Genomic DNA, 18,594 nt, shown 5'->3' on the forward strand with positions numbered 1-18,594 from the left:
GATTGATTGATTGAAAGCTTTATTATTACACCGAGCTGGAGTGCCCGCCTCTTAACCTACATGCAGGTAGGGGGCGAGGACAAAGCAGTCCCCGAGCGTTGAGGACGGTGAGTCTTCACGGCCTCAACGGCTTATCTTGTTCCACAACAATAATCGTCATCTGCCTTGCTTGCATTTCCGTTCTTGAAAACTCAGACCTCACTACTTTCAGGTCAAGAATGCTGTGTCACATTGATAACGTGCAAGCTGTTCAGACTTGTAAGTATATACTGGGCTGGCAGCGTTAAAGAAACGCGGGCAAGACAGTAGACGATTACCATTGTGGGAGAAGATACAACCCAAAGGGTGTAAACTTTTTTAAGAGTGTACAGATTGAAACACTGATTTTGAGGCTATGCTCCCAGGCTTGGCACGAATTCAGATTTTTATCAATTCTTGTGTCCCATAATCTATTGTGGTCCACTGCACTTCACTGGAACTCTGTATTTTTCCATGTATAAGATTGTTTCATATATGCAAACTCCGGTTATGTGCGGAACATAAACTTCTTTTTAGACTTGCTGCTTCACGGCAATCCACAGCTCACTGCCGTAAGCTGCACTAAACAGCAGCACAAACTGCATTGCCATAAATCTGCATGTCCATGCAAAACTAGCTAATTGTTAAGCTTTGCATTGCAGAAAAGCTACACCATACTTCCAAACTATCTTGTTATTGGTTGCTTGAAGCTATCAAAAAAGACCGATGTGCGTCTAAGAACGGCACCACAGAATAGAGGCTGCCGTGAATGTTGTCATCCCGTAGATTCTTCCATTGGCGAGGCAGTCTGATTTTCTAGCGTAGTGTGGCTGCTGCGAATAGATCTGAAATGTTTTGGCATCAAACTATCACTTGAGCTGCCAATACTTGACTAAGCAGAGCCTATTGGGCCTAATGACCTATGCATCGCACCTGCACTGAAAATTTGCCGCTGGCCGATTTGATAACAGGCTGCCAGCCGTCAAAGAAAAGCCTGTAGTAATATAAATGATGCTCAGTGAAGCTGACAACTTGGCTATTTGTTACTGTATTCAGCACCACTTGTGTCATCCACTCTCTTCCTTGTGTTACATGTTTGTTAGAGGAGTGCGAATATGTGAATATCAAAATTAAAAATTTTGAAGCAAACCAAATACAGTGGAACCCCAATTAAGCAACAATGAGGGGACCATGGAAACGCTGTTGTATAATCCAGATGTCGTATAATTGAAAAACTAAAAATATAGGCAGTGACACTCAGTCTTGCCCAAAAAGTGGGTACAGACTGCCTGAATAAGCCCGTGGCATGAACCTGCACTGCTCCAAGGAAGGTATGTTACAGTTCAGTTCACTTATAACAATATCAAGAAGAATGAAAAATCTGATTCCAATCGATCATTGTTATATCTGAACTGCTGTTAAAAAAAAAAAATAATAAAGCTGCCAAACATACCTTCGTAGCTCCGAAACCAAATTTGCTACTTATGATAAAAAATTGACATGGTAGTAAGTAGGCTGTGGAAAATGAAGTTTATTTATACCTCTAAACAGCATGCAAAGCGTTAGCCGAGCTGGAATAGTCATAAATCTTCCCTTGTTTTCGCGAAAGCTTCAAGTTCACAACCGTGGTGTGAGTCACGTCCAGCGGCTGTGTGAGCACTGGCGGCTATAATTTAGCGAGCACGAAATCAATGAGTGACTCTATCGACGACAGTGCACTTTGTGTGAACATTGGGACCGGCGTCAAAGACAGGCCACGGTCAATCTCGTCACTGCCGCTGCTGTCATCGCCTCCATCGCACAACACCGTCGTCTGTCACGACAACAATCGCCCCGTCGAAGATTCTTCGCAGAACGAGGCAGTGCTATATGCACTTCAAAACTCCTCCATCAAAGCACCACCCATTTTACAGGAAGTAGCGACCTGCTCCCAAAGTTCGTTAACGTCAGCAGTTGCCACTGTGTTGGTTTTGCCCTGCTGCACAAAGCCCGCCTTTCTGTTGATCGGCATAGTCACTGGTTCTACCCTTCATGGTCGTGCCGTTCATGATTTTCAAAATCATCAATATCGACTGCGCGAGCTCGTACTTGGAGTCTTGCAAAATTTGCAGGTTCGTCTCTAGCGACAGCTTTCTGTTTTGTCGGCGCACCTACTGCTCCTTCTACGGCGCATTTCCACGCTCACTGAGGAGTGCTTTCCTTTTTTTCCTCTCTTCTCTGGACATTTACCGGCGATGCTGATACAAAGTAGCTGGCGCAATCTTGTGGCATGCTGTTCCAACTTGCGATGCTATCCATGGCTTTCACAATCAACGCACTGGTGGGGCACGGTGATGGTGGCAGATACGAACTTGCACACGCTAACTTTTTGCACCGTCTCGGTTAAGGGTAACTTAGCAACGCAAATTTCACTATTATTCTGCATGAAAAACGCCGTCCCATTGGCAGAATTTCGATCGTTATATCCGATATATCGCTATATGTGGTATCGTTATAAGTGGGCTGCACAGTAAATTACATTTAAAAAATAACCAAGCATCTACCTGGAGGAGGTGTGAGCGAATCCTTATTATCACCTTTAACAAAAAGAATCAGTGATGTTTTTCTGGACGTTTGCCCAGCCACAATGCACCAACTCTTCTCAAGAGCTGCAACATCTAGCAAGTCCCCGACATCGTCACATGCACAAACAAACTGTCGAATGTTGTCGATGCTGCACAACATGTCTGCGTAAGTTGGAACGAACACATAAGTCAGAACGAGTGGACAATTCGGAAACAAGTTCTCTTTATTTAGTGTCGTCACCTGAGGTGAAGACAGCTTTCCTTAGACGATATTCTTGGGCGATCCCTTTCGGAGATGGTTACACTTTCATAAAATTTCGTGTGACTCTGCACCGAAAACGTCCCTGACAAGTGCCGTGTTTACTCGAATCTAGGCTGGTCCCAATTCTAAGCCGACCCCCGAATATCCGAAGCCAGCAAAGGTGAAGCCAGCCTTCACAAAATGAAAACAGTATTTATTTAATATGAACATGCCGAGCTCACTCTACGTCATCATCGCTGCTAGCCTCGTATACTTGAGGATGCGCGTAACCTTGCGTCCGCACGCCAATGTATGCGCAGACAGTGCAGCACGGCTCGCATGCATTGAAACGCGGCGCAATCTCAGCGAACAGCTCCCCTCTGTTATCGTGCGCTTATCTTCCTTATCGCTACCTGCTCCTCGTTGCAGCACACGGCACAGACAAAAGGCATCTTTAGTTGCCTCCATCCAACGACAGACATTTTTATCATTGATGCTGAACTACCACACGGCTTGAACGTTTGATGACGCCTCAGCAGCTAGCACAACCTTTAGTCTGTGGCATCGCCTATTTGGTGCCATTACGATAACGCCACGCCGCACGTCGATACTCAGCCACCGTACCATACCAATACGACACAAATCGAAACAGCGACATTGCTCGTGTACTTCGGTTGGCTATTGGTGTGCCTAGTAGTAGCTGCGATACTGACTTTTCTACATGGCACTAGCTATGCATCATATTTATCATTTTCAATAACAAACTGGCGCACTTTTATAAATCCTAGAATCTAAGCCAACCCTAGAGCTTGGTACATGAGTATTTGAAAAAAAAAAAAAAAAGCTATCGGCCTAGATTCTAATAAATGGCGCTGTGCCAAGCTCTTTGCTAGTGCCAAGAGCACTAACGGCCGTATACTCCTGAGGAGTTCGGTACCGGGACGAGCCAAGTCTCGCAAAAGCGAAACTATCTCCATAAATGATCGCACGAGATCACGTCACTTTCGAGCTTGTTCGAGATAAAGTACTTCTTATAAGGCTGCACGACCATTTCATTCAGGGCTCGTACCAAGCTACTACGAGGATCACGGAGATCTTCCGACTGGCCCCGCATTTAAAGAGGGCCTCCCGCTGGTCCTGCTATCCCTGAATCGTTGACGTCGGGACGTCGAGACACGGCGGAGTTTCCCTCTTTTTCGGCCATCAAAATTGCTCATCTCTCAAAGCGGGTGTCATATCGAATGCGCTATGTCACCATAAAGTAACAAATAAGCGGAGTCGAAGCACGAAAGGCCACAGGGTACTGCAGAACCTCGACTGTAACACAAGTACAGCGAAAACGGCGTTGATTCCAACAAAAAACAAGTTTTGACTAGGTTCAACCTGTCTATGGATTGGATCGAGATACAAGTACAGGTTGTGAATGTGACACTAAGAACCGCACAATATAGGATATTTGTTTTAAAATTGTGAATTTTGCCGTTATCCGAATGTAACGCGAGGGTTGAATTGAAGCAATGAAAACCATGAAAAAAACTCCCCTTACAATTGAGTAAATATGGTATTGCACACCTGTTATCCGCCGGCTACAGTGTGCTCACGTGCCAGCCTGCACTTACTTAAGGCATTTTTTTTTCTCTCTCAGATGGTACTGGAGAGGCAGGGTCTGCGTAAAATTGCATTGAATAATTGAGGTTTTCAATACGTTATTTCCACAGGGGATCTGCTGGGACCAAACCAATTCGTCGTAAAATGCGGGTCGTCGCATGACTGGGGGACATATAAATCGAGGTTCCACTGTAATACGAGTATCCCTTTTGTGTGAGAGCTCCATTCTGTGTCCTCTATTGGTGAAAGCTTGACCAGCCGTGGTTGATATGAGCCACACGCGCACCTGCTGTTCACGGCTATGGTAGGCAGTTTGCAAGGTACCTTTGCGAGGCTTACAAATCCCACATCTTTCACCAGTCAGTTTCAGTCTGTCACACACGCATGAAAGGCAGTTTTTCTGCCTTCAATGAGCTCTATGGGCAATTTTCCTAATTTGCAAGCACACTTCTCTGCACCGCACATTTGCCCCAACTAATGGCAGGACCTGTCGTCATTCAAATGAAGTGCCAGCTGCACATGCTGGGGCTTGTCACTCAAGCATGGTTTCATCATGAGAGCCACGTCTCCATTGTCTGTTTCATAATACAAGCAATCTGTGCTTGTACACGCTGTCTGCAAAAATGACTACGTCACCATTATTTGGGCAAATTGCCTCGTAGGAAAGGTAGCACTACAATTATTAAATGGTTCTATCGAGAGCTGTATCGCCCGCAAAACGATGAGTGTAAGAATGCAGCCCTGCACCACCACCTGAGAGCTACAGGAGCTGCTAGATGCCTTTGCTGGGTGTCAAACAAAAAGACATTTACCTGAACTCTGACGAGTCCTTTCACATCGGCTGTGGCAGCACCGGAGGGAAAGGTTACTGTCCACACGCTTCTCCAACGACCATTCCTGGTGATCAAGGGCAGAAAAAGAAATTCACACAATGTTAGGTTTTTGTCCTTGCCCAAACAATGCTTTAGACACTAAAACTAACTATATTCTAAACTGCAATCAGTGTGGGTATGCAAGTATTTGGTGTTTAGTGGCCAGACAATGACTGAGGTCATGCCATGCCATGACAAGTGTTATGGATGTTATATTTATTTTCTCTGTGCAACAGCACCAGATTATGCACTGTCTGATGGGATGATGCTATGACCATGACAGATTTCAGATGATGTAGTGTAATGTGGCTGGAAAGGGGACGAAAGTTTGCTGCCTGTATACATACCTAAAACATATGGAATAATGCTATGCATGCACAAGCGGTGAGGTGTTGTAACTATGTTCATCACTGACAATGACAAGGACAAAGACATTGCACGTAATTGCTTCAATCTTCTGTGCTTATGGAGTGACTAAATCTTTCCAGGGTAGCCTACTGATGCTAGAAATCTGAAAACTCATACAGGCATGATGATAAGCAAGAAATTTTAAAGGATTTTTTTAAACCAGAGAGTGACCCAAGTTGGTCCAATGGTTTGTTTCAAATAGGGTTCCCTCAGCAGAGCAGCACGATGCCCTAAAGTTTAGGAAATCATCCACACGTTGAAATCTGTGCTTTACATACGTAGTGTTGACTGGCCTTCACGAACGTGATCCACGAGATGAGGCCACCAGAAACAAGCAAATGGAAGCAAAACAACCAGACCCGCACGCACAACCACACCCACCAGAAGTTCTGTGCCTGGAATTGATGGTCTTCAAGGCAGGCGACTAGCGACAACTCCTGGGGACTGGGGCTGCGGTCGAAGACGGCGCACGTGCCGTGCCGGTAGTGCTCGCGCGCGTACTGCGTCCACACCTCCTCCAGCGCAGCCCGCCAGCTCTCGCTGTGGCCCTCGGGCAGTCCGGCACTGCCATCCCCGCTGGAGCCCGGCGGATGGCTCTGGTAGTCGGTGGCCTCCTTGCGGAGGTGGTCGTACCGGAAGGACTGCCGCGTGCGCGGGTCGTAGAAGCGGCCCTCGCCAAGGTCATTGTAATGGGTGACGAGCGCCTGAACATGAACAGGTAGATGACCTTAAGAGGAGGCGTTAGCTAGGGACCAACTCTGACTTCCCTATTCAAATACAATAGAGGTTTATTATTAACAAAGACAGTTTAACAAGTTTATAAATGTGCAAGTCTGTACATGAAAAGATACTGCAGTTCCACAAACTGAACCTGTTTAAGCATCTGATTCAGGCAAGCTTTATATGTGAATTTACAGCTAACATGAAGTTGTTACAATGTTTAGGTGCGGGGGGTTGCAAATGCCCTACTCAAAATTTTAAAATATGCTTTAGAGCGGCATATCAATACATCAATTTTGCCTTCCATAGGTGCTTCTGTAGGTGTAGTTTACAGGATTGGGATATTTTTTTATTTCTCAGCTGCAGAGTCGCAAGTCTGATGCTGCAGTGTTCCTAAATTTGGCACTATTTGACCATTTCTGATATAACCTGACAGTCTAAATCCGAAATTTGCTCCTAACAACTAGTACATTGAAAAAATTTTAATGTCATAAACCTAATCAAATTCGGTGCAGAAAAGTCAAACAGAACAATTTTTTTATTCCCATTAATTTATATAGGAACTCATGAGGTAAAGCTTCTTAAGCAACACAATCAGCTGGAGAAGTATGCACTTGCCTTGTGTTCGGAGCCTTCAATTTCTACTGGCGTCAGCTGATCCTTATTGTATTGTGCAAATGCACTGAAAAATAAAGAAAAAGAAATGCAAAGGAGTTTTCCCAACCACTATTTGAACAGCGGTTCAACACTGAAAATCTGGATCATACAATAAAAGGTCCTCGTCATGTTTTATGAACAGCACCACCTGTTGACTGTACTAAACACTGGCTAGAGTAAGCTCTCAGAGGCCACATATTCGTAGTAGAGCACTACACATGAAAAACACCACATCTGCCGGGAGTTCAACTTGAGAGGGCTTTTTTACACTCTGTCGCTTACATTTACAACATACCCTAGAAAAACTAAATTTCTCGCAGTTGAATCGTAGCTAGTTTCGAATTCAAACCCCTCCTTACCTGGACGCTTTTTCTTTGAGCAGGGTGTCATTGTTCAGCAGCAGGCGGACATCGTTGAACACCTCATTGAATTCCCCAGGTGGTGCTAACTGGATGAAGTCAGACACTATGCGAACCTGCATAGAAATGTTGACTCTGAAAAAACTCTGGCTTTTAGCCAAGTCACTGGTGTAACGTCTAGGGCCACATTTTAATCGTGACTGAGAGCACCTCCCAGATAAGCTGAAGCTCATAAACACAAGACTCTGTATTACTCTTCAGGCCAACTGCGACGAACATTCACTTTGGCTCAACTGGTTGTAAATAAGTAGTAAATACATCATCGAAAAAATCTTGCCAAAACTTCAAGGCTGCTATTTGTCTTACTGACAGCCTTTAAATAATGGCTAAGCACATGATGCATGCACCTAGTGGTTAGTGAATATGATGCAAGTCACAGAACATTGGTTCAGAGATTTTCATTACACCTAAGAGCTGCACTGCTCCTCCATGCTCTGGACTCGGAATAAGAACTGCAATTCTCACAAGCTTTTCGTGACCCTTCAATATTATTTCAAGTAAAATTTTGCACCGATGCTGTGTTATACCTACATTACCTGAAGCTATGCTTTTTATAGAGTAACGAAATTTGCTGTAGTTATTAGCCTTTAAGTGGCGCTGTTGAACTTGAGCCATCGTTAATATGTTGAAAGTGCTATCAATACATGCCTGACCATCCTATATGCAAATGTAGGTTCATTTATTTACATAACACCATCAAAAGCTATTGACACAAACCAATGGCAGCATTGCAAGGACAGTTCTTTTTGTGTTGAACATCTAGCACGGGAGTTAATTGTAGCAAACCATGTTCAAACCATGTTCAAACCAGTCTGTTCTGCTGAACATAACACAAAATACAACTAGCGTAAAAAGTTTACAGACTGCAGCTTCTGAAAAAATTTGATTCCCAAGCAGTTTGTGAATGTAGCCAGTAAAACCATATAACACCTGTTCACATATTCACGTTCACAGGCTGCAGAAACATTATATTTTTTTCCCCGTGATCCTGCCATCTGTAAACTTTTGGCGTCAACTGTATGATAAAGTTGGTGTATAAATTAAGCAGTTTTACCACCAGGAATACTGTTGTAGCGGTGAAAAGGAATATGAGACAAATGCAATAGCAATCAGAACTCCAGTCTCGTTGTGAGGGCCTGTGTATTTTGCAAAAACTGTCAAACTGACATTTATGAGGTCTCGGGCACTAAACTTACATCCTGTCACTTGGGAAGATTTGCATTTCTGTCACTGTCATTTGCATTGTCATTTGCATTTCTGAAGAGCACTCGCACTGAGCCCACATTCAGAAAACTTGAGAAAACTTGAATTAAAATTCTTAATCCAGCCTGCAGGCACGTTTCTCATAATTCTGAAGATGTAAGAAAAGTTATAAAAAACATTTTCAGTAAACAGAATCACCTGGCCCCTGAAGAGGTTAATTTAGTTACATTGCCTTTCATTCGAGCAGTTAAAAATTTGCATTAAGTGCAATGCAGCTCCAGACATAAAGCAAGATCTATATGTATGACCGAAATGGGAGTCGGCAATCACATTATCACAAACAACTACAATGATCGTGTTGCCAAAAGATGCCGAACTGAACCTTCCAATTGTGTGCTTCTCCTGGAAATGTATGGGAACCCTCTCTGCCCTCTCCTGAATGGACTCGGCTTTTGTCAGCACGGTCAGAGTGTTTCTGTACGTGTTAGTGTTGTCTGGTACCATGAGTTAGCCATGTCAGGTTCTGCAGACTTCTTTAAATAGCTTCCCGATTTATGTCAGAAGCCAAGCTACACTTAACGTGCGTCTTGAACCAGCTGCATTAAAAGGTAATTTTAATTCATTTTTAGTTGCGCACTCAAGGAATTGAGGCTGGGTGTCATCTATTCAATAAAGAAATAACTACAAAGCTTTTGAGTCTACTTCTTTAAAGAGGACCTTGAAAAGCTCTTGAATCCTTGTAAATTCAGTCAAAACAAATATGTGACAATTGACATGGACAGGAGATGTACCACATACATTTTTAACACCCTGGCTCGGTTATGCCAAACGAGACTTGCACAATAAAGCTACAGGTGTGCTCACAAAGTGACGTTGGCCCTAACAAGGCTGAGCATGTCGGAAGTTTTTACCTTTCTGACATTTTGAAACGAAATGTTATGACAGCTTTGACATACCGTATGTGAAATCCTGCCAACAATCGAAAAAGAAACTTATGGCGCCTGTATGCCAATTTCAAAGTGAAAAAGCCAACTTCGGCCTAGAACACCACATCAGTTGACTGCTAAAAGTAAAAGGTGAACGTCACATGCATGTAAGCTACACATGTGTTGGACAAGAACATTAAAGTTCAGCACACAACAAAATGCCCCATACCTTACATCTGTAAACCATCGAAGTGACTTTTGAAGAAGCAAAACACAACCTTATCCGACATTGTGAGAGATCATCGATTTAGCAGAAACACCGCTAGTTAGACTTGGAGGATTAGTCATAGCCAGAATTATTTATATAGTGCCCACTGAAAGATGTACCCATAGGGTGCAGGCTCTTGTGTCTATGGCTTGAGACCACTTACTACGAAAGACAGAAGCAGAACAAGTTATCCCAACTGAAAGTTTCGTATGCATTCCTCTGCAATGAAAAGTGAAATGTGGTACATTTGCCATTTAGTGAACATATAAGTTCTAGTATTCGGCTTTTCTAAAGGACTGCGGAAATTGTAAGTGAAAGTGGAATTAACTAATTTAACGGCACTGCCACTTGGCAAAAAAGTATATAACTGCTTAAAAAGGAATCGAGCGCTTCGGATGCAGTGTAACGAAGCAACACTGTCTACCCATGAAGAAGGACCAACAGCGTCATCAACCTAGAACACTTGTATTCATTTTATAGGGATGTGGTCCGTGTATGCTATCATAGTGTACAGTATGTCTAAAGCTCCCCAACAAGTTCATTCCGAGACCTGAGCCTGGGTCGTTAAACTTTGCCGGATTTAAAATAAAGTTGTTTCCATCCATGTAAACACACACACACACACACACACACACACACACACAGGATGACAAACACAAGTTCAATTAGACATGCATGAGCTATGTTTACTACTTTCCTCCTCACACGGCATCAGAGCCTATCCGTACTGCAAGCCACACGCCAATGTGTCGGCCCTCGAGAGGCTGCCTTTAAAGGGGCTCCATTTTTTCTTTTTTTTTCCCTGCAGCCAGGAAGTTTACAGAGTCTCGCAACTTCCCGAAGCAGCGAAAAGGCACCGCTGGGAGTGCACGAGCCGAGATAACGTCGACCGTTCAGGGCGCGGGGCCGAGTGCCACGGAGAACGGTGCGCGTAAACGCGAGAAGTCTCGGCTAGCCGACAATAACAACGACGAAGGAAGGTCAAACGAACAAACAAACGACAAACAACGACCGTCGTGCCGCGCTCCGCCGACGCCGTAGGAATGCAAGCGACGCGTTTTGCTGTTCGCCCACCCAGCCGGAGCACCCCGTGCCACGTTCGTTAGCAGGATACGGTCACGCTTTAGCGAACGCGAAGAATGGGCCGCAGCAGTCGGGAGCAACTACACACGTGCCACAAAGATCGGGCTAGAGAATTGAAAAAGAAAAAAAAAAAGAGGAGAGAGAAAAAGAAACAAATAAAGATCAAGCGATAAAGCAGGCGACGATCGCTCGTTCCAACGTGGGAATGACGCATCGCGTACTATACCACTACACTACCATGCAGCCTGCAGTCACATAGGATTTCTGTGGTCGTCGGTGCAGCCGACAAACAAAAACGTTCCATTTCGCGGCGAATTGTGGCGGTCGATTGGGAGCAGCATTTTTTTTTTTTAATCCTTCCCGCAGGTGCGATTCAAACGCACACTCTCGTCTGCTTGACTGTTGCAAGAAATCGCGCATCGCTGGCTGATTCGGAGCAATGCGAAACCATCGAGGAAACGCACGGCATGGCGTAGCGCATCGACCAGACGACAGAACCAAACGGATGATACCGGCTATCACATTTCCGGCGTTCTTGTGTGTTTATCAAACCCAACTTGGAGGGGCGTTACAACAGCCGCGATGATTCAAAGGCTGTGCTGCGGTGATTCAGAGGCGCACATATTTCACGGGGAAGCCCAGCAAGATCGGGCAAAGCGGCGTTCGCGGAAGAAAGAAATGGGTTCAACGACGCCAGCTTTAATACACCGTCTGCTCGTGACTATGTATGGGGCGATGTGGGCCGCCTTGTCACGAACTTCCTGTCACAGAAGCTGCTGACGCGCTACACGCCATCAAAAGCAAATCGTCGTTGACAGGGTACTTAAACGATGACGTCTACGGTCGAAATCGGAAGTGAAAACACGGCAAGCGGGTTACCGATAGTCCCGTAACCTGCAGGAGCCTGTTGAGGCCGCAAGCATCACACTAACCCTGTCCAATCATGTATCGTGTCTAACATTTACACACAGCTAAACACTGACGTTGCGAGGGCGTTAACTTGCAATGTGTCGTCCGCCGAAGCAATGCCTGCATCACAGATTATTTCAGCCAAATGTTCCGGCCGATACAAAACATGCGCGTTGTTGTGAAGAATTTTTTCCTCTCCAATACAGGTCAGCGCTGTAATCGTACACCTGATCAACCAGATCGAATACGTGAGAGGTCGCGGGGTCGTTAAAATGCGATGTCGCCTGCTATGAGCACACCAAGGCACGTTCGTTTAACCGTCGCCCGTGTGCAAAGCGCAACCAGCTACACATTTCGAGATGCAGAGATTTGCCTGCGCACCTATTTTCCCATTTGGGTTCGAGCAATCGTAGGCTAACTACAGTGCTATTTATAACACACTTATTTGCAACGATGCTTCGCGGTCAGACGTTGAGCGTTGCTCCCTATAACATCGACTAGACTGTGCACCACGGCGACTTGGCATTTCAACAAGCACCGCTACTCCAGCTACGCCGGCCATAGAGCTCTCAAGAGCGATAACGCTTCGTCGTAGCGGACTTTGGAACGCCGACAGGAAGCGTCTGAACGACACGTTCACTGCGCTCGCAAAACACCCGCCGACGCAGCATCGTTCCTAAACCGGTCCGCCGATGGCATCGCCGATCGCTAAACAAAAAGCGCCAGTTTCTTTCGATGCATAACGTTGTCGGCAGCTCCCGGTTTTACACATACTCCGGCGAGTTCGCGATCCGTGCGGCACACCTGTCGCCAGGTCCGAGACAAAAAAGCGCGAGCTTCCTTCGGTTGTTTGAAAGCGAGCACCCTGCGTTGGACCGCTCCGAGTTGGGATCGGCCCCGCTGCTTTTTGCTGTTTTTTTAAGCCTAACCCATCGAAGCTGAGAAAACCTCGGCTAGAAGAGCCGCACGGGACTGAAACGAATCCGAAATGAAGTGTGTCGGGCCGCTCTTCCCCCACGAACAAGCGAGCCGGAAAGACATTGGCAACAGTCACCGTAGCACTGCTCGATAACTGATATCACCGGTGATTGCTGCTCCCGGAGTGTCGGCCAAGCGCTGTCAAAAGTTTGTCACGCGCCGTCAGACCTTTGACTGACCAAGACTACCGGTCGCGCTTGGTGCTCGGCCCATAGTCGAAGAATTTGCACGCAGTGCAAACAATGAAGAGGCGTAATAAAGTTGCTAGAAATACCTTTTCTTGGTCGGATATCGGCTCATCGTAGTCAGACGCCATCTTTACACGCCTGCGACCGAGGGATCATGGGATCGCACGACATCCTGCGTGCTTCGTTGTAGAGGCGCTGCTGATCAGTCACAACAAATGTTATTGCTTGCGGCTTTTGCTCGAATTTATTTTATTTGCAAGTCACACATGTGAACACTTGTGGTAGTTCCTTTTTTATTTGACTGCATTAAGAAAACCGCAATGTTTCCGTTATATATTCAAACCGAACGTTAATACTATCTTATCGTGCAGTTGCAGTAACGTTACAAATAATGTTTGAAACATTTCATTCCTGTTAACATGCTGTATAGTTTTGACCTGTCACGCTTCAGCAGACAAGCGAGCACAGCTCCTTTGGCGGATAAATTAAGTTAACCAAATATTAGCCTTTGTCTGCGTGTGTGAGTGTGTGTGTAGAATAAAAACCAACACTACGCTCATTGCGAGGAAAAGATGCTTCCTGTAATCACATCAACGGCTGCTATTTTCTTTGTCGTTTCTTTACAGATAGCTCTCAGATTGCACGATCAAATGCAACGGTTCAAGGAATGGTAAACAAATGTTGGTACGAGGTTTGCGCTGCCCGCCGTATCCACCTCACAACGGAAAAACAAACAAGATACAGTTTATAATAGGCGCTGTGCAACTTCTTTGCAACGCGACGAAGCTCTGCATGTCGAGAAGCGGTACCCAGATTACATGACCAAGCAACCGTTCCCTTAGAGCAACGGCAACAAACCTTGAGTCATGAACACGATGTTCTAAAGACGTGTTTCTGTCTCTCGAATCGCTTCCACCGCATTCAACCAGAAAAATTATAGCCTTAAAGATCCGCGTTATAAGTCCAGATGGCGCCACCCTATATTATGGCCCCCGAGATTATGCAAACCGCATTAATCCAATGACTTAAACTCAAAGGCCTTTGTCTTACAGTGAAGCCTTTGCTTTTTCTTAGAGAAGCAGAACGCATTGTGCGCGAGACGAAATGCATGAGGGAAAGCTGAGTTCAGTTTATTGCACCGAATCTAAGAAGTCGCAGACGAAGACGCTCAAAATCCGATAGCAAAGTGCCCACTGGTCTTTAAAAACTAAATTCCGGGGTTTCGTGTGCCAAAACCACGATCACCACGATTAGGTAGCCGGTAGTGGGGGCCTCCGCGTTAATTTAGCCCTCCTAGGGTTGGCTCGTTGGTGGCAAGTTACAAGGTCAACGATATGCTACGATGCCACGGCGGGCGCCCAAAACAGTCGGCGATAGAACTAGTCGGTGATGCGTTTATCACACCATTTCTTGGTCCCAAAGGCAGTCCGAACACTGAACTGCGTTCTTTAGAGGTTCACTGATGTCACTTCTCAGTGCTACATGTATGGCGTGTACACACCCGCATCTCGGAGCTCACTTGGTTAAGTCCATGCTTTCTGGATTCTGCGGGGCCTGTGACCTAACGCCAAGCTAAAGATACCTACAGACTGTCTTGTTACCTTTCGGATGCCTTTCGGTACCCGCGTGAAACGCACGATACGAAACCCGTGGCGTGATATGGCTTTCAATATCGGACACTAAAGGTATTGCTCTCGGAGGCTTCAAGAAAATCATTCAAGATTGCAACTATGGCCTCCGAGTGCGCTCTAGTACGCAAAATCTCGGAGGCTGTGTTGCAGAGCACCGAGTTCGCGGATACAACGGAGGGTGTCGCTAGTAGTGCAGCAAGTAGGAGAACGGTAAGGTGCGAGGGCTCTACGGAACGGCACGGAACGGTCGGTAACGGGGAGATAAAAAGAGGGAAGAAGAGCGCGCGATATTCGAGTTGTCGAATGCGGATACAAGCATGCTGCTACACCGCTAAACACAAAAAAAGTTTGATGACCATAGCATGCTAGCGTTCCGAGGATTCTCAGGCAATTGAGCTGTCGCACAAATGGTCTGATCTCAAAAGGAGAGCAAAATGGTGTTAAAATATTAGGTAAACGTGGACTGTTAACATACCATTCCAGGAACGCGGCTGTGTTTGTCTCACGCCAAGAAAATACTACGTTCCAGAGAAAATTCCATTAGCCGCATTCCACTAGCGCAATATGGGGCGTCGAAATCCACGCCTCATAGGATTGTGCGCTTTGTATTTAAAATGCGAGTCCTAAAGACTACGCTTTTGCTGATTGAAGACGCTGGACGCGGTATCGGAAGCCGGAAACACGTCACCACCTATTCAAATCACTCGTCCCAAGCGAGGTGGTATGACGCCTTCACGGCACTCGGTGAGTAAAACGGCGCCCGATAGATGGCGGTACGGTTTTTCGCGCAAAACCGAATTTTCGCGCAATGCCGTATTAGCGGCTGCCCCCAGACCAATGAATCATGACACGTTCTTTTATGTAATGTGTGAATGAACCATTAATTTATTGTAAAATATTCGTTTGGGCGTTATACTGAAGCTCGTGCTCACGAATGGGGCGAGCTAGCGTACTTGGAGCACAAGCGGAGCTGGCCCAGGTGGCACGTTACTGTTAAAATCGCTTCCCCAATTCACTAGCGGTCTAGTTTGATATGCTGACATATAGTAAAAACAGCACGATTAAAAGGAAGGACGAAAAGGAAAGTAGCAGCAGACACAAACGAACCCGTACTTTCATCATTTTATTGGTGTAAGAAGGCTTCGTGATATACCATATTGTACATATGCAATGTACAATGGCGAAATGCGTGTGTGTTTGTGTGTGGGAGGTTGGGGGGTGGGGGGGGGATAAATTGCAGATAGCACATGCGACACAGCTATTCCTTCAAGAATCTCGCCTCAATGAAAATAATTAAGAAGTTGAACAAATTGACAATTTCCGTGGCATCTCATGTGATTGTCTCTTTCGAATCATTGCTATCTTTAAGCTGTAGCCCATACACGCAAGCTATGCAGTGCGTGGGCAAGTGCATATTTGTCTTGAAACTTATTGTGCGCAGTCTTGCATATTTGTGTTGTATGTTGTCGAAAGGGAATTCTTCCGGGTGGAGGGTAATCGACGCGGCACTCTGATTGTCTCACGACGCAACAGCGGAATTTCGAAACAGGAATACGGAGTAGCGGAACAACAATACTGTCCGACTGTGTAGGTGCAAACAATTGCTTGAAGACAACCACGTGAGCACCCCTGTATACTTTCACCGCGAAATAGTGGTGCGCCGTTGCCACTTCACCGTCTCAGGCAAAAGTGTACATCCATGATCGAAAGAATGCGGACCACAAGCTAGCAAGAAAAACAACAAATAAATAAATAAAGGTTTGAAAGCACATACTGGAATCTGTCTGAAGCAAAGAGTTGTTCATTGGTCATGCATATTTGATGCTATAGAAAGACCGGTTAGGTTTGGTTTATTCCATAAGTTGTATCCTGGTTTTATGCCCGAATCGTAATGGGACGGGCTCGTTCTGGAGAATTGGCCAAGAACAGGCACACACACCCAGCGTGACATACTGAGTGGCTAAATCAAACAAAACAATGCGAATCAAAGAATCCGTTAAATATACTTCACAATTGCATGAACAGATCGCTGTTCTTTAGAGATGCATGTGGGCCGACATTATGTGTTGAGGTTTTATGCAAGAGTTATTTCTTGGTTACGCAGAACGAAGGTGAGAGCACTTAGTCAACATACGAGGGTTACGCAAGCCACTTCGCGACCACTTTCACGCAATTTTCGTATTTATATCCACAAATTTGCCCGGTGAAGATAGCGACCTAACCAACAGCCAGACAACCATGCCAAAGCCGGGAAATAATGGGCAAGAAATTAAAGCTTCGCTTCGAAACTTATCTGTTGATAATTGAAGCGAACAAACTGAAATTAACCGAGCCCATGGGAAACTCGGAAGGCCAAGTCAGGACTGCAGTCATCAAATTGAAGTTACGTGCATAGGCAGTGGCGGAAATCGATTTTATCGCGGAACCCGCGTGCACGTATATATATAGAAGAAGTAAAACGAAGGACACCGACCAACATAGAAGTGCTAAAAAATGAAAAAATCTAAAAGACGTTTCGGCTTCGCTACGGAAGCCTTGTTCACAATGGGTCATACACGCGCTGCTTACGTCACGTTCTAAAGCATACATAAGCTTCCATGAACCTTCCGTCTTCCCATTGTGAACAAGGCTTCCGTAGCGAAGCCGAAACGTCTTTTAGATTTGTTCATGTTTTAGCACTTCTATGTTGGTCGGTGTCCTTCGTTTTACTTCTTCAATGCTTCATCCCGACCAGACGGGCTTCCGTCGAACCCTCGATTTCACGTATATATATACTTTTGCACGAGGGTGCCCCTTTGGAGCTTCTGCTCACCTGGCCTGACCAAATCATACTACAGCAGAGTCTGACGATCGAATAAGTGCAGCTCCTGTACTTTCGGACTGCATATATACAGAGTAGACTACATGTCATCCAGAAGATCTCGATTCAACGCGGCCCAGTCGCCCTGTCTACGTAGCTACGGGTATTACAGTCCACTCGCTTGGCGGCGCCACGTGCCTGTTTTAGGCGCGCCATCTGGCTAGCGCTGGCTTTCTTACATACGCTAACGTAAAGAAGGGATTACAACGGGCAAGCGACGGTGAGCGAAAGTTTCGCATATGGCTCCGTCCATAGTTGCCAGACGCCAAGCTTGCCTCTTAACGCTTGGGAACAAAACGGCGCACATTACGCTGAAGAACTCAGTGCGTTCCCTGCTGTGGTTTCGTATGCGCTTGTTCTGTACATACGCGTTTTCTTTGCGCAATTTGTCAAGAAACAGCAAGTGCCCAGTCATAAGTTGCTGGACCAAACACTCGCCACCCAGCCGATCTTCGCAGTCGTCATGCGTTAGAGTACATATGATACTGACATGAATATATTGTAGCCCACCTCTTGTTTGCACGATAGGTTTAGATGACGTGAGGAGTTTATTTCCTTCTTTCTTTCTTTATTTTTTCACCACAACGCCCCGACAACCCAACAAATAACACACACACACACACACACACACACACACACACACACACACACACACACACACACACACACACACACACACACACAAACGTAATAAATTATTTGTCGGGCTGTTGAGGCATTGAGGTCCCATAGTGTGATTATGTTTCAATGTTTTGATGAATTCCTTACATTGTCTCTTGTGGAAACATAATTCTGAGGTCTTCATTGTACTTGATGAAACGGCTAAAATGTTCTGAACATGTCTATCTGTTGCTGGACTCCATGTACAAAACGCACGCGGTCGGGAACTTAGTCAGGTGCGGCGAGCTCCTTTTGTTCATGGCCTTTTAGTTTCCTGGAAGAAAGGAAACTGAGAATGTTAAACAAACAAACAAACAAACAATTAGTGGCTCGGCGGTTATCAAACAAAGCAGTAAAAAAGAGACACAATTTCTGTCAGTA

The 18,594-nt window shown here is 45.5% G+C and overlaps 1 protein-coding gene across 1 annotated transcript in view; it reads right to left on the reverse strand.

Annotated features, from left to right (window-relative positions):
- The window catches only part of cpa (F-actin-capping protein subunit alpha), a 30,282-nt gene extending 16,980 nt beyond the window's left edge, over positions 1 to 13,302 (reverse strand). Inside the window, exons 1-5 of the mRNA XM_070540112.1 lie at positions 13,149 to 13,302; positions 7,448 to 7,563; positions 7,050 to 7,113; positions 6,093 to 6,415; positions 5,244 to 5,328 (exon numbers count right to left, since the gene is read on the reverse strand). Of these exons, the coding sequence (XP_070396213.1) occupies positions 5,244 to 5,328; positions 6,093 to 6,415; positions 7,050 to 7,113; positions 7,448 to 7,563; positions 13,149 to 13,190 (630 nt within the window). The 5' untranslated portion in view covers positions 13,191 to 13,302. The remainder of the gene's footprint in view (positions 1 to 5,243; positions 5,329 to 6,092; positions 6,416 to 7,049; positions 7,114 to 7,447; positions 7,564 to 13,148) is intronic.
- Positions 13,303 to 18,594: the final 5,292 nt, after the last annotated feature.

Source organism: Dermacentor albipictus, chromosome 6 (assembly GCF_038994185.2).
Source record: "Dermacentor albipictus isolate Rhodes 1998 colony chromosome 6, USDA_Dalb.pri_finalv2, whole genome shotgun sequence".
NCBI lineage: Eukaryota > Metazoa > Arthropoda > Arachnida > Ixodida > Ixodidae > Dermacentor > Dermacentor albipictus.